The sequence below is a fragment of the Peromyscus californicus genome, unplaced genomic scaffold, assembly GCF_007827085.1.
Source record: "Peromyscus californicus insignis strain IS unplaced genomic scaffold, ASM782708v3 Scaffold_7__1_contigs__length_154581171, whole genome shotgun sequence".
Lineage (NCBI taxonomy): Eukaryota > Metazoa > Chordata > Mammalia > Rodentia > Cricetidae > Peromyscus > Peromyscus californicus.
In genome coordinates, this window is record NW_026294595.1 from 48,471,245 (window position 1) to 48,485,628 (window position 14,384).

Sequence of the window (14,384 nt, forward strand, 5' to 3'; positions counted from 1 at the left end):
GGCTACACTGTGAGACTCTGTCTCAAAGAATAAAATAAAAATAAGAATTCCACCACCAGTTAATAATGTGTGTTTTCCTTCCTCTTTGCCCAGAGTTCAACACTATTTCTCCTGCTACCAGCCAATCAAGCATCAACCAGGATTAAGATCCAGAAATAAATCACAACTGAGGGAGAAATCCAGTGTTTTCAGAAAGCCAAACCCTCAGGGTATCTTAGACTTCGCCGGAACACAAGAGTCCACACCTAGAAGAACAAAGTTGTCACATGTCTGACTATGGCTTAACCACTTAGGTCACAGGCAGACAAGAGAACCGGCCCATTTATGACCCAAATCCTCTATACAGCACAGCAATTAGCTGCGTGGAAAAGAAAATGTACAACCTTCTTGTTTCTTTGTTTTCCCAGACAGGGCTGTCGGGGAATATTATTATTATTATCATTATCATTATCATTATCATTATTATTATTATTATTATTAGTTTAGTTTAGTTTAGTTTTTCAAGACAGGGTTTCTCTATGTAGCTTGGCACCTTTCCTGGAACTCACTCTGTAGCCCAGGCTGGCCTCAAACTCACAGAGATCCACCTGGCTCTGTCTCCCGAGTGCTGGGATTAAAGGCCTGCGCCACCACCCGGTGGGGAATATTATTTTAAGGTGTATTACTTTTGTTTATATTGCATTTGTTTAACTCTGTGAAGCTGTGTTACTGTGCCTGTCTAAAACACCTGATGGTCTAATAAAGAACTGAACGGCCAGTAGCAAGGGAGGAGAAAGGCTAGGCAGGGCTGGCAGGCAGAGAGGATAAATAGAAGGAGAAATCTGGGAGAGGAGAGAGGGAAGTAGCCAGAGGAGGAGGAGGACTCCAGGGACCAGCCAACCAGCTACACAGCAAGCCACGGAGTAAGATTAAGATTTACAGAAGTAAGAGAACAGAAAAAGCCCACAGGCAAAAGGTAGCTGGGATAATATAAAGTTAAGTAAAGTTGGCTAGAAATAATCCAAGCTAAGGCCAGGCATTCATAAATATAAATAAGCCTCAGTAAGTGATTTATTTGGGAGCTGGGTGGCAGGCCCCCCAAAAGAGTAAAATACCAACAACACAGGGCCTCATTTAGCCCAGGCTAGCCTTGAATCCATATGTAGCCAAAGATGACTTTGAAATTCTGATTCTCTCGCATTAGCCTCCCTAGTTCGGGAATTATAGGCATGCACTACCCCTCCACCATAAAAGATACCTAGCTTTCCAGGGATTACAGGCAGGTCTGTGTATGCTGTGGTCAATATGAGTTAGGAAGCTAAAACCACCAAAACAACGTATCTATCATTTGCAAAGAAGTGAAACAATTATAGCATCTACTTACTACATAAGGGGGAAGATCATACTTCCGTGGACACATGTAGACAGGGGGCTTATCTTTCATAAAAGATAAATTGAGCCAAGTAAGTCTCTCTCCTGAGAAAGCACACACAGCCATGGCTTATATGTAAATATGCAAGCTTGGCCTCATCCCACACACAAGGCAAGGGTCCCACTGACAAGCCTCATCACAGAGAAAGCCTGTAGCAACTGTTCCCCCTGACCCCAGGGACATCTTCTCTGAATTAAAACTTCTAAGGTCATTGACCTCATCATCTCAGGCTCCGTAAGCAAGTAAGAAGGTTTTCACCAAGACCTCAGGCCAATTCAACCAGAAGTTATTAACATTTTCAGGACCAAAATGAAGCACGAAAGTCCCAAGCAGATCACATTAGCAACTGTTAACTTAGATGTGTCAACCGGTCTGAATCCAATGCAGTGCTTACACCTTCAACACAGAGCATCTGGGCTCTAAAAGAATTTACACTCTCCATCTCCGGCTTGGGAATTTTTGCCAATGGCTACAGTATAGTTACAGGATCTTACTGCCCCTTGCAGCCCCATAAGGAGGCTTAATTAAACTACAAGGGCACACTCATTCCTACACATAAAACTGAAGGGCCCAATTAACCAGCCCCCTCCCACTTAAAAGTTCCAGGGAGAGGAATGAACCGTCACTCTACCTGCTATTACATTTCCTTTGATACTTAAAAAAACAAAACTTAAGAATTTAAGAAGCCTAGAAAGGGCTGGAGAGCTGCTTCAGCTGTTAAGAGCACTTGCTCAGTTGCTAGCACCCACGTGGTGGCTCACAGACATCTATAACTCCAGTTGGAGGTGACCTGAAACCCCCTTCTGACCACCATGGGCACTGAACCCACATAGTGCGCTTACATGCATGCAAGCAAAACACATACGACATAAAAATTACACACACACACACACACACACACACACACACACACACATTTCAAAGTCTAGAAGATAGAGCTTTAGGAGCTTAAAAGAAACAACGCTTGTGATAATAATACTCAAAATCAGATTACCCAGCAGGGGGTGGTGGCGCACACCTTTAAGCTCAGCACTCAAGAGGCAGAGGCAGGTGGATCTCTCTGAATTTGAGGCCAGCCTGGTCTACAGCGTGAGTTCCAGGACAGCCAGGGCTACACAGAGAAACGCTGTCTGGAAAACTGAAAAGAAAAAAGGAATCAGATAACACAACTGGGAGAAGCCTCGGTTAGCAAGGCAAGCCTGAGGACCTGCTTCCATCCCCACAAGCCACACAACCCCAAATGTGGTGGCCTGCCTGGGAATCCCAGGGAGAGCAGGGGTGGAGCCAAGAGGGCCACTAGGGTTCACGTCCGGCCAGACTAGCCTAAATTGCTGAGCTTCAAACCAACGAGAGATTCTGTCTCAAAGGAGGTGGGCGGTTTTCTTGAGGATGCCACTCAAGGTTGTCTACACATGCATACACTCACTTTAAAACATCACTTACTGTGAGAATCCTCTCGGGCAGTTCTTTGAGTGAAAGGAAAATGTTGGGCCAGCAAGGTGCCTCAGTAGGTAAAGGTGTCTGCTGCCAAACCTGCAGCCCTAAATTCAATCCCTCCTCAAAGTTGTCCTCTCGCCACCACACACACACACACACACACACACACACACACACACACACACACACACACACGAAAAATGTAGTAAAAGTTTTTAAAAAGGAATATCATTCATATTTCATACCTACTTTGCAAAAAGGTTAGAGGGATATGTTTGCCACAAGAAATACTCAGGATTGACACTCACACAGCCTCCAGCCAGGATTTCCGCCGGCAGTGGGATGGAGCCATCTCTTTTGGTAAATTTGTCCCGGACAAAATCATTAACCTAATTAGAAAGACAAGATCAGCTCATCAGAATTTCCTGTCACTTCCTCTGCTGGCACACCGTCATATTTCCAAATTATCAAAACACTTGTCTCGTGCTAAAAGTCAGATTTTACCAAATGTCCACACGTATGTGAAAATCCTTACAAGCCTCTTGACAGTGCGCCAATCCCACCAGTACTGATCTTGCTTTTGGCTTTTCGAAAATCTAAGTAAGTGACATCAGACCAGTGACAAGAAACTTACTGTCAGCTTAATGGCTTTTTCAGGTGCGACTCCGATCAGCTGTGGTATCAGACCTGGACAGAAGGAGAGGATCATGTCTTTACGTGAGTGGACAAGCCCAACAAGGAAGTGTTTTCCTCCAAGTTACCTACCAAGTAGCTCAAAGCTTTCATCTAAATGGGGAAAAGGGATTATCCTTAAAAATCCTAAATATACATTAAAAAATCCTATATATTACATAAATATATAAATCACACATATATATACACACACACACACAATTTACCAGTCAAATATAATGTCATTTTTTTGAAGCTATAAATATTTTTCTTTAACATCCTTAAAGATACATAAATAAATAAAACCCCTCTAGCCAACATCTTCCCTAAAGTACACAAGAAAAGAATGGAGTCTCTGGGTTTTCTCCACTCTGTAGCTGAATTTCTCCCGGTCCCCAGCAGCACATGCAGACAATTTACAGAAGCCAGTGCCTTAGGCTTGGAGACACGCTCAGGGCAGTGTGCTTTCAACACAGCTAGGTTTCGCTACAGACAGACAACCTTGCAGCACAGTGTATGGCTGCTACTGACTATCTGCTCCCTTAGCTTCTCTGAAGGGAAGCCCAGCATTCAGCACGCATTTATTTTAAAGAAAGCTAAGACTGTAAAGAAAAAAAATGCAGCTTTTAGTACCAGTTTGTGAGTATCTTCTGTAAGTGAAAACATATGCCACTTATATTTTTATTTACTAATATATGTCAAGATTAAGACATTTTAAAAGACTCTTCTCAAAACAAAAGAAATCATTATGCTTAGAAAGCTACATTCCCCAGGCTGGCTACGAACTGGAAAAGAACAGGCATAAGTAAACAACTCCATCTGGAGATGCCTGTGGAGCTCAGCTTTCTAGAGCATGCAGGTTTACCAAGTTGTTGGCATCTTTTATTTTCTTTCTTTTTTTTGCATACATTTTTTAAAGATGCTAACAATAAACAACACATCTTATGGCTTTAAAACCAGGGGGAGTGATACTCATGTCTGCATGCTTCCTTGCTGCTCATCTCAAGCCTCCTTGGAAGGTGCCAATGAGTGATTTTCTGGGAGCTGAGAGCCAGCAAGTAGTCGTGCATACAGGCTACTGTCAGTCACACTGAATTACCAATGACAAACACAAGCCGTGCACACCTTCTGCCGGCCGCAGACTGATCTAAAAAAACGAATCAGCAGATGGCAGTCTTAACATTCTTCCTTCCTGATCAGCAGACCCTGTTACTTTGAGCCTCGATCCAGAACCACGGTGTCAGCATGTGTATTTGTTTTCCAACTTTCCTCCCTAAAGCTCGTGGAATGTTAATAAAGTACTGATTTGTGTCATTTTATCATTGTTGCCTGCAAAAGAAATTTAGCTAATCTGTCAACAACTCTGTCAATCATCTGACAGAATAATGGGCTAGTTCTAAGCAATATACGACAATCTCAACAATCACTGTGCTCCCAGGCAGGGCTCCTACAATCACTCTGTAATACAAAAGTCTCTCATTTAAAGGACCCATTTTATCAGCTTAGATCCTCACCAAAGTCAACAGCATCCTCCCCTGCTTGAAATATTGCACCCTCTTAATTAATATGATAGCACTTCCAAACAAAATCTTCTAGAAGTATCTATCTACTGAGAAGACTATCCATGGCATGGCTAGAGTCCTTCTAATAATTCTCTGTAGACACCCTTTGTAACTTAAAGCCACACTAATTAAGAGAAAGGTCATTATTCAATAATGAAAGATTGGAGATGGCAAAGAGAGAAACAACCGTAGTGCCATCCGCCCGTGATTCCCCCATTAAGTAAGATCTAGGTGTGAAGAGCTGAGTCCATTTAAAACTAAGTCTTTGCACGCCAGCACCGGACCCCTGGGACAGTGGCCACTGTTACCCCTGCAGTACAAGTCATGCAGCTGGGATTTGCAGAGCCAAAGTGTTCTGAATAGTTGAGCAAATTTCACTATACTTGCTTCAGAAGCAGGGCATTTGAGCCTATTTACTCCATACACGGTGCCCACAACAGACATGCAAACGGTCTTCTTCGCCTCTAAATGTGTCCACTCAAATGCCTGACGGCGATGCCAACTACAGGTGTTTCTTCTCCTGCCCATCTGTTCAATCCCAGTCTCTCTTTCCTAGGAAGAACTCTGAGCCTAACAGCTCGACAGAGCTCAGAAGGAGCTGAGGGTTAATAAGCCTGGGAATGCAAACAGGTACAGTAAATTACACAACCGCCCGGGTCCAGAGCATGTGAAGAGTGTTTCAAAGAATTCCAAGTGGCGCCCAAAGGGATTAAAATATTAATCTCCCCCGCAAAAGAACCCTAAATTCTAATGTGAAAACATGTAGATGAAAGCCATCCGCTCTCCAAGAAGACAAGTTCCTACAAAGCCCATTTGGGCCTGGGGAGAATTCTACATGGGGTTGCAGCCGGGGCTCCGACAGCTGGGCGCTCAGTAGCAGTCACCACGAGAGAGGAATGCTCTGCTCTGCCTGCCATGGTGGGGACAGGGGGCCCAGCTGAAGCTCGGGGCCCTAGGGTTTCCCTGCCTTTTAAAAATTCAGATGACCCAACTGGAAAAGACTTATCACGGGTCTCCTTGAAGGAAAAAAAAAAAAAAAAGGAATTTCTGTTGAAACAAGTGTATATAGAGGGTAAACTCACCTTCAAGTAGCACCTGGCTTCGATTTCACGGGGAATTAGTTAGTATAGTACTCCTCTCTACATCTCTGTTGGCCCGTGCCCTCAAAGAGCACACTTACATACACGGGATTTGGATCCCAAGAATTAAAAACAGCAGGAAGGAGAAGGGAACACCTGTTTGTAGACTAATATTGCTAGTCACCAGAAGATCGCAACATGGGAAAAAGTACAAAGAGGGCGGGGGGCGGGGGGCGGAGGGGGGCGGGGGGCACAGCCCTAATTGGTCTCATAATGAGTGAGTTACATCTACTGATGGTGACGGAAAAATCACCACCTTCAGCGGCTGAGATCTGCCCACTCACCTCGGTAGAGTCCAAAGAAACCCTCATAACGCAGCACTTTCTTAAAACAGTCAAAGCTGTTTTTGTACATCAACTCCCCGACCACAGAGCCGGTGCCACGCTGGTTTTGCATCCGGGTCTTCACCAGATCTATGGGATACACCGCAGTGGCCCCCACGGCTAGAAACAGAACAATGTTTAGGTTTAACAAAAGGAATACAATTAGATGGAGCGTCCACAAGGACATCAAACCTCATTTCCACAGGTGAGAAATAAAACATAGTGTCTATTCTTACAAAAGGGAGTCGACTTATTACACTTTTCCTTCACTTATTAATAGAGAAAAAAAAAGGCAACACCATAGCTCAGAGGTAGAGTTCTTACCTAGCATGTGGGAGAACCTAAAAAAATCTTTGATATCTTTGGTCTATGAGTTAGAAAGTAGATTCTCTATTTTTTTTTTTTTTTTTTTTTTTTTTTTTTGTTTTTCGAGACAGGGTTTCTCTGCGTAGCTTTGCGCCTTTCCTGGATCTCGCGCCGTAGACCAGGCTGGCCTCGAACTCACAGAGATCCACCTGCCTCTGCCTCCCGAGTGCTGGGATTAAAGGCGTGCGCCACCACCGCCCGGCAGAAAGTAGATTCTCAAACACCAACCAACATTAGAAAACCAGCTCCATTTCCTATAGTGACACTAAACTATTATGCATGGGCACCACTTCTTTTCATTTTCTATTAAATGCCTAAATATTACACCTACTCCTTCTTCATAACTGTGAAATGATGGTACATAAGCTAGGTGGTTGTGATTTTAAAGTTTAGTTCACTGAAGCATTTTAGTAAATTAATCTAAACTCTAGCCATTCTCTGGAGGAAAAAATCTTTACAAGATCCTGCCCCCATGTATGGAATTGGGTTGAAAATCAAACACACAAACAAAAACCTACAGTCACGCTTTAGAATTTCTTGGGGATTGAAATATTTCATAGGACCTAGAGTGTTCTAATTTTGGGCTGTTGAAAACCAGAACATACTTGGCACCTTCTAAAACTGAGGCTGAAAAAAAAATCCTAGTCACCAGTTCCAGCTTGCTTTGAATGTTCAGGAGCATTTTAATCATTTTTGGAGGTTCTTCTCAACAAAGCAATTTCAGGTTTTATATATTTTCTTTGTAGATTACTTAAGCAAAATTAGTCTTGGGCTGGGGAGGTGTCTCAGGAGGCAAAGGTGCCTGCCACCAAGTGTGACAACCTGAGTTTAATCCTTGGACCCCACACAGTGGAAGGAGAGAACCGACTCTGGCCAAGTTGACCTCTGACCTCCACATGCCCACCATGACCAGCACATGTTCACACATGCACACACAAAAATGAAAACCTTTTTAACAGGCTCTCTAATTTCTGCTGTGAGCAGAGAGGAGCCGAGAGATTCTTTTTAGCAAATAAACAACATATCTGGACACTCTTAAGCCAGAGAAAGGAGAGAAAAATCACAAGCTCACCACTGTGACTCTCTGTGAGAGGTTGTTTCATTTCACGAATTTCTGAGTTTGCATCCCAGATCTCGGCCTCCTCCCTGCCCCAAGCCTGACCCCATAAACTCCGTTTTTAGTCTCCATTTTTCACGCTGGTCTTAACTGATGTAATTAAGGTGAGTGCACAGCGATGCACTTCTGACTCTTCCGTCATTACAGAGGTTTTATGCTGAAGACAGACTGGAGCCAGAGGGCCACAGCCAGGCTATGACAAGTCCTCCTGAAATCAAGAACCTTCGGAAGGCCCCGCAGTCCTGACCCCCAGGAACAATGAACCACACCTTCACTGAGCTGTCCAATCTGCTGGGATAGTGTTACAGCAAGACCAGCCTGAAAGAGCCAGCAGCATAGCACTCACCTCCAGCAACCGAGCCCAGAGTGAACCTGTAAGCAGACTCGGCAATCTGGAGCCAGATAGGCCTGCCCAAGCCAGGAGATTGCTGTGGGGTGGGAGAAAACAGAAAGAAAAAAAGCCTGAAAAAGTATTCTGCAGGTGAAAAAAACTACAGTTTGGCATTTTTTTGAGTTTAAAAAAGAAACTTTAAAACTGAAAGCACACAGGATATTAGTGTTTTTTGAAAAGAAATACCTCGGGGCTAGAGAAAGGGCTCAGTTAAGAGCGCTCACTGCTCTTGCAGAGGACCCAGTTTGGGTTCCCAGCATCCACACGGTGGTGCACTATCACTTGTAACTTTAGTCCAGGGAATCCAAGGCCCTCTCCTGACCTCCAAGGGCAACAAGCATACATGTGGTACACTGATATGTATGTTCTCCAAACACTCAAAAATATAAAATAAACTAAAGAAAAAAAACATACCCAGCAAAATACAGAGTAGCTTTTTCTTGACTTTCACATATGGACGGCTACTGGGGAACATATTATCCTTGAGAGGTTTGTGTTTGCTTGTGTGTGCAGTACTGGGGATTGATTCCAGGGCTGCGCAGAAGCCTGGGCAAGCACTGTATCACTGAGACCCGTTTCTAGACCTCCCAGAAGTGGACTCTTAGGTAAGCAAATAGAGCAGCATATACCATTTACTCCTCTTTAACTATGTTGAAAATTTGAACTACTTTGCTGTTTTTAACATTGAATCACTCATTCACTGTCCATGCAGTGAGGTAGGGAGGTATTCAGTCAGCCATAGCTCACATGTGGGTGTCAGAAGACCACCTGCAGCAATCAGTTCTTCCCTCCCACCAGGTGGGTTCTGAGGAGCAAACTAAGATTGTCAGGTTTGGTGGCAAGTGCCTTTACATGCTGAGCCATCTTATCAACCCCCTTTATTATGTTTTTTGTGACAAAGTCTCAGACCCTAGGCTGGCCCTGAACTTGCTATATAGCTGAGGATATCCCTAAATCACTGACCCTCCTGTCTCCCAAGTGCTAGAATTACATGCATGAACTGCCCATACCAAAATATCTTCCTTGTAGAAATGCATCAAAATTGCCTAGTGTGATGAGCAGGCCTTTAATCTCAGCACTCAGGGGAAAGAGGCAGGCAGATCTCTATGAGTTCCAGGCCAGAGAAGATGGATCACATCTAAAATCTCTAATGACTACTGTCCTACCCACATTCACAATTCTAACAAAATCAATGATAATAGTAAGATAAAACAATGGAATAAATCTTCTTGTGATTCAGATGCTAGTCCATGGGCCCTGCACCTGGATAACTTGTCTACATCAATGTGTGAGTCTGGAACTTTGTGTTTTCAGTATACACTCTATAAGATACTGGAACAAAGGAATAAAATATCTACTTTGTTGTAATGAGCTTTTCAAAAAGAAGAAAAGGAACAGAAGGAGGAGGAGGCGGCAGCAGCATCTGATGAGATGGTTCAGCAGCTAAGGTGCTCGATGTGCGAGCCTTATGGTCTGAGTCTGATCCCTGGAACCCACGGTGAAAGGAGAGAACTTACTCCAGAAAGATGTCCTCCGAGCTCCACACATGTGACAAATGTGTATCTGCACTCACACACATACATACAAATAAAGTCACAGTAAAAAAAACAAAACAATTAAAGCCATTAGCTAGACACGGTGAGTCAGACATCAATTCTAAAGGGAATGGAGGTGGGAGATTCACAAGTTCAAGGTCATTGTTAGTTACAGGGTAAGCTCAACGCCCATCTGGGCTACAGGAGACTATCTCAAGAGGGAAAAAAGCAGAATTTCGGAATATAGAATAAAGCTAAGCATGAGGGTGCACACCTGTCATCCCAGCTACTCAGACAGCCAAAGCCATTGGATCAAGGGTTCAAATCTGGACAGATGGCTCAGTGGTTAAGACTGGTTGCTCTTCCAGAGGACGCAGGTTTAGTTCCCAGCACCACACAGTGGCTCACAACCACCTAAAATCCCAGTTCCAAGGATGCCCTCTTCTAGCCTCCAAAAGCACCACATGCACATACATATATACATACATACATACATACAAGCAAAATATAAAACATAAAATAAACATAAAATAAAAATTTTAAAAATAAATTCAAGGCAGATCTGGGGTCCAAAGTGGAACACTATCTTAAAAAAGGGGTAAAAGTTTTTTTCAAAAAATAATAGGTCTATGATCCCAAAGGAGCATCAAGTGACCACTAATTCCCTTATTCACATGGGCGTTTTCTTCTGCATTCAACAATATAGATTTTTCTTTCAACTCCCTATCTTCAAAGAGTGTTTATAAGCCCTGCAAAATCCTAGGAAAACTGAAGGATTATTCTGTGCTTTAATTCTTAGCTAAAACATCTCAAACTATAAATATCCAAATGCCTTTTGACAGAAATGTCACCTTCATTCCCATTAAATAGCATTTGTAAGAAAACATTCGAGAGTGGGGTTACTGAGATGCTTTTTCTGAAGGCTTAGTTATCACTACAACTTAGAGTTCCCTTGTATTCAGCTATGCAAATTAATGTAATTAGTGCTATAGGTTTCACATCATGAATATTCATAAAAGGAATGTCCCCATAGCTGTCTTCCCAATTAATGACTATGTACTGAATTTTAGCATTCAGGCTGAAAGAAAATACTCAGCACTAAAAAGATCACCTACCGGGAGCAAACGGCCAAAGGCAAAGGCACTTTCTCCTTTAAGGTTATGATCATGACTGTGAAGGTTGATATTTAACAAGGCTAATTAAGTGGGTTTTCAAAGCAAAACAGAGTTGAGACTCTTGAATGATTTTAACTGGCTCCCTCAGGAATTGGAGATTTCACTTGAGAGAGGTCCATTTTTTTTCTTTTTCTTCCCCCTTTTTTAAAAATTTTGGGTGTTTTTGTTAAATGTAGGATGGTATTGTGTCAATGTGATGTGTATCAAGCCTACCCCAGGCTGCTTTCTGTAGGTTGCCAACCAATGGAGAGAAGGCCTCTTCCAACAACACGTACAACACGTGCCAGTGTGGGAGAACAAGAGTCGCCCAAGTGTCTGAGAACAGCAGCGCTGGGTTCTCTATGAGCTAAATGTGTGGTCAGAGGAGCAAGGTAGGACTAGAAAACACAAAACAGCTACTACTCCAAACCACATCGACGACGTTCCCAACCCTCCACTGCAATTCAATATTTTTAGCCTTACGAAGAAAGGTTGAAACCCAAAGCTATGAAAGAACAGGAGGACCAAGCAGGTAGAGGGAAACTATGCTGATTTTAATTATTTTCTTGCTTCTATCCATAAAACAATGTATGTATACTTTCCTCTCAGTGTGAGGGAGTTCAGATGCATTAAAGACTGCAGTATCTTCCAATTTAAAATTTTTAAAGAGATAAATGACTAATAAGTAAATAATAGCTTGCATATAAATCTGATTTCTTCCTTTTAGAGAACAGGTTTCCCTTTTGTGGAACTAATCATTAAAATGTAATGTTTTCCTCCATGTATTCACAAATCCAAGACCAAAGACAGTCCATGAGACTATAAACTACACAAAGAGACAAAATCCTAAGACTAAGGAACAGCATTTGTGAAATAAAAATGCAATCAACCCAGGAATGTCGGGGTCAGTGATTCTCAACCTGTGGGTCTCAACTCCTTTGGGAGGGAGTTTCATATCAGATATTTACTTTACCATTCATAACAGTAGCAAAATTACAGTTATGAAGTAACAACAAAAATAGTTTTATGGTTGGGGTCACCACAGCGTGAGGAACTGTATTAAAGGGTCACAGTGTTAGGGAGGTTGAGAACCACTGACCTAGCAGAGCACAACTCAGCTCATTTTGAGCAAACTGCCTAGAGCTTTAATATAATTTCACATAGAAGCAACACACACACACACACACACACACACACACACACACACACACACACACACACACAGCTGTATGCCCAAGAAGGTTCATATAGATCATTTATCCCATACAGTTGAAAAAGTAAATGTGGGGGACCCCCTGAAAGAGAAAGAGGAGGTTGGTTTGCCCATTCTCACACAGGAACAGCCTGGTTTGGGGAGATGGGGACAGAGCTCGGTCAGTGCAATACCTGTCTAGCATGAACCCTGGGTTCAATCCCCAGCACTCATAAAACAGGTGTGCTCCTCCCAAGGATAGAGAGATAACACTGTACAGTATCTTTTCACAATTATGTTTTTTCATAGAACTCTTTAAATAGTTCAATGTCTTAAGCATTTTTTATGCTATAAAATTTTATTAAAAAAAATCACCAAGCCGGGCAATGGTGGCACACGACTTTAATCCCAGCACTTGGGAAGCAGAGGCAGGTGGCTCTCTGTGAGTTCGAGGCCAGCCTGGTCTACAAAGCGAGTTCCAGGATAGCCAGAGCTACACAGAGAAACCCTGTCATGAAAAAACAAAAAACAAACCAACAGAACAGAAAGGGGAGAAACTGGTAGCAGAAAGCAAGAATTTGGGGAGAGGGAAACAGAAAATCATCACAGATATCAGGGAAAGCACAACTGTGAGTAAGGGCGCCATTTCCCTGCACTTCAACGGACTCAGAGGTCCCATTTATTGTTAAGGAGGAACTGGAAATCCTAACTGGTTTCAGAAAGCAGTTCCAAGGAGCCCAAGCAAAAGAAACATTTCCTACTACACCTCTCCAAAGTCAACACCTCTTTCCCTGTTTGTTGTGTTTTTTGTTTGGAGTCCGGGTCTTGCCATGTAGCTCAGGCTGGCCTTGAACTCGTGGCAGTCCTTCTGCCTCAGCTTCCTAGTACTGGGTTATAGGCACTTATCACCATACCAGGCTGAGTACTTTGATTTCTCATTAACCTAACTGACAAAGTGAATAACAGCAAACCCACCCCTGGCTACTCACCCAGGAGTCACACGAGGAGAAGGGGCAGCTTGCCCCTTACCATCCCACGTGTCCTCCGTCCTTCTGTCCCCACATTCCCTCCCCATCTCCCTGAACATCACACAGCCTCATAAAGAACCATGAGAAACAGAGGTTCTTCAAGGAGGAGCCCAGTGAAGCATTGGGAGGAAGAGGCCTGCTCCCCTAAACCTCAGCCCCCACAAGGCCCGTGGACTCTGCTACAACTGAAGCTTGCTCAAGTGCTTAGAAGTCCAGGATTCCACTTAAAACAAGGCTTCATTAAAAAATGGTTCCATTCTGTCTTGGAGGTCATCTCAAGGGTCTGACATTTTCTACCTTACAAGACATGCCTCCCCCTTTTTTTCCCTTTTTTTTTCAAGACAGGGTTTCTCTGTGTAGCTTTGCGCCTTCCCTGGAACTCACTCTGCCCTCAAACTCAGAGATCCGCCTGGCTCTGCCTCCTGAGTGCTGGGATTAAAGGCATGCACCACCACCGCCCGGCAACCATTTTTATTATATTTAATGTTAAAGAAAAAAATTCTTTCTGGTTCACTCATTAGATACATTTCCTTTTCCCTCTTATAATCTGTTAGGCACAATCGCAGTGACGGTTTGTTTCAATTGCAAAATGCTTTGTACTTAAAACAAAATAAGACAACTATATATATCAGCTTAACTATACAAAGTGGCCTGAACACTAATCTTTAAAGATGATTAGGCAAATGACTAGAAAGGAAGCCATACCCACGGCTGTTTGAACGCCTTATCTTAATAAGCTAGAAGAATGAAACTCACAAACTAGTCAAAATATCTAGTGCAGGTGTGGGCGATAATTCAGTCAATAGAACCTCTGAGGCAGGAGCTCTGGGGTCTTTAATATTCATGCGGACTGAAGTCTTTAGGCTTGTTACGCCCACCCCCGTCAGCATTGTCGATGTCTTGTATAGTCACAGACTGCCCATACCTGTCTCTGAAGTTCTGCCAGGTTGTAAGGCAAGGCCCCCTCAGCCAGCGGAGCTATTCTCTCGATGTCTGCCAGAGTCAAGCGCCTGAAGAGGGGCAAAGGGAACTGTTAGATACCGACAGACCCTCACAT

General features: G+C 43.2%; 1 protein-coding gene across 3 annotated transcripts in view; it reads right to left on the reverse strand.

The window, feature by feature from the left end:
- The window catches only part of Slc25a12 (solute carrier family 25 member 12), a 189,011-nt gene that overhangs the window by 16,464 nt on the left and 158,163 nt on the right, over positions 1-14,384 (reverse strand). For all 3 annotated transcript variants that reach the window (XM_052726698.1, XM_052726699.1, XM_052726700.1), the window contains 5 exons: positions 14,253-14,337; positions 8,374-8,455; positions 6,506-6,664; positions 3,483-3,535; positions 3,157-3,237 (listed from right to left, as the gene is read on the reverse strand). In XM_052726698.1, the coding sequence (XP_052582658.1) occupies positions 3,157-3,237; positions 3,483-3,535; positions 6,506-6,664; positions 8,374-8,455; positions 14,253-14,337 (460 nt within the window). The remainder of the gene's footprint in view (positions 1-3,156; positions 3,238-3,482; positions 3,536-6,505; positions 6,665-8,373; positions 8,456-14,252; positions 14,338-14,384) is intronic.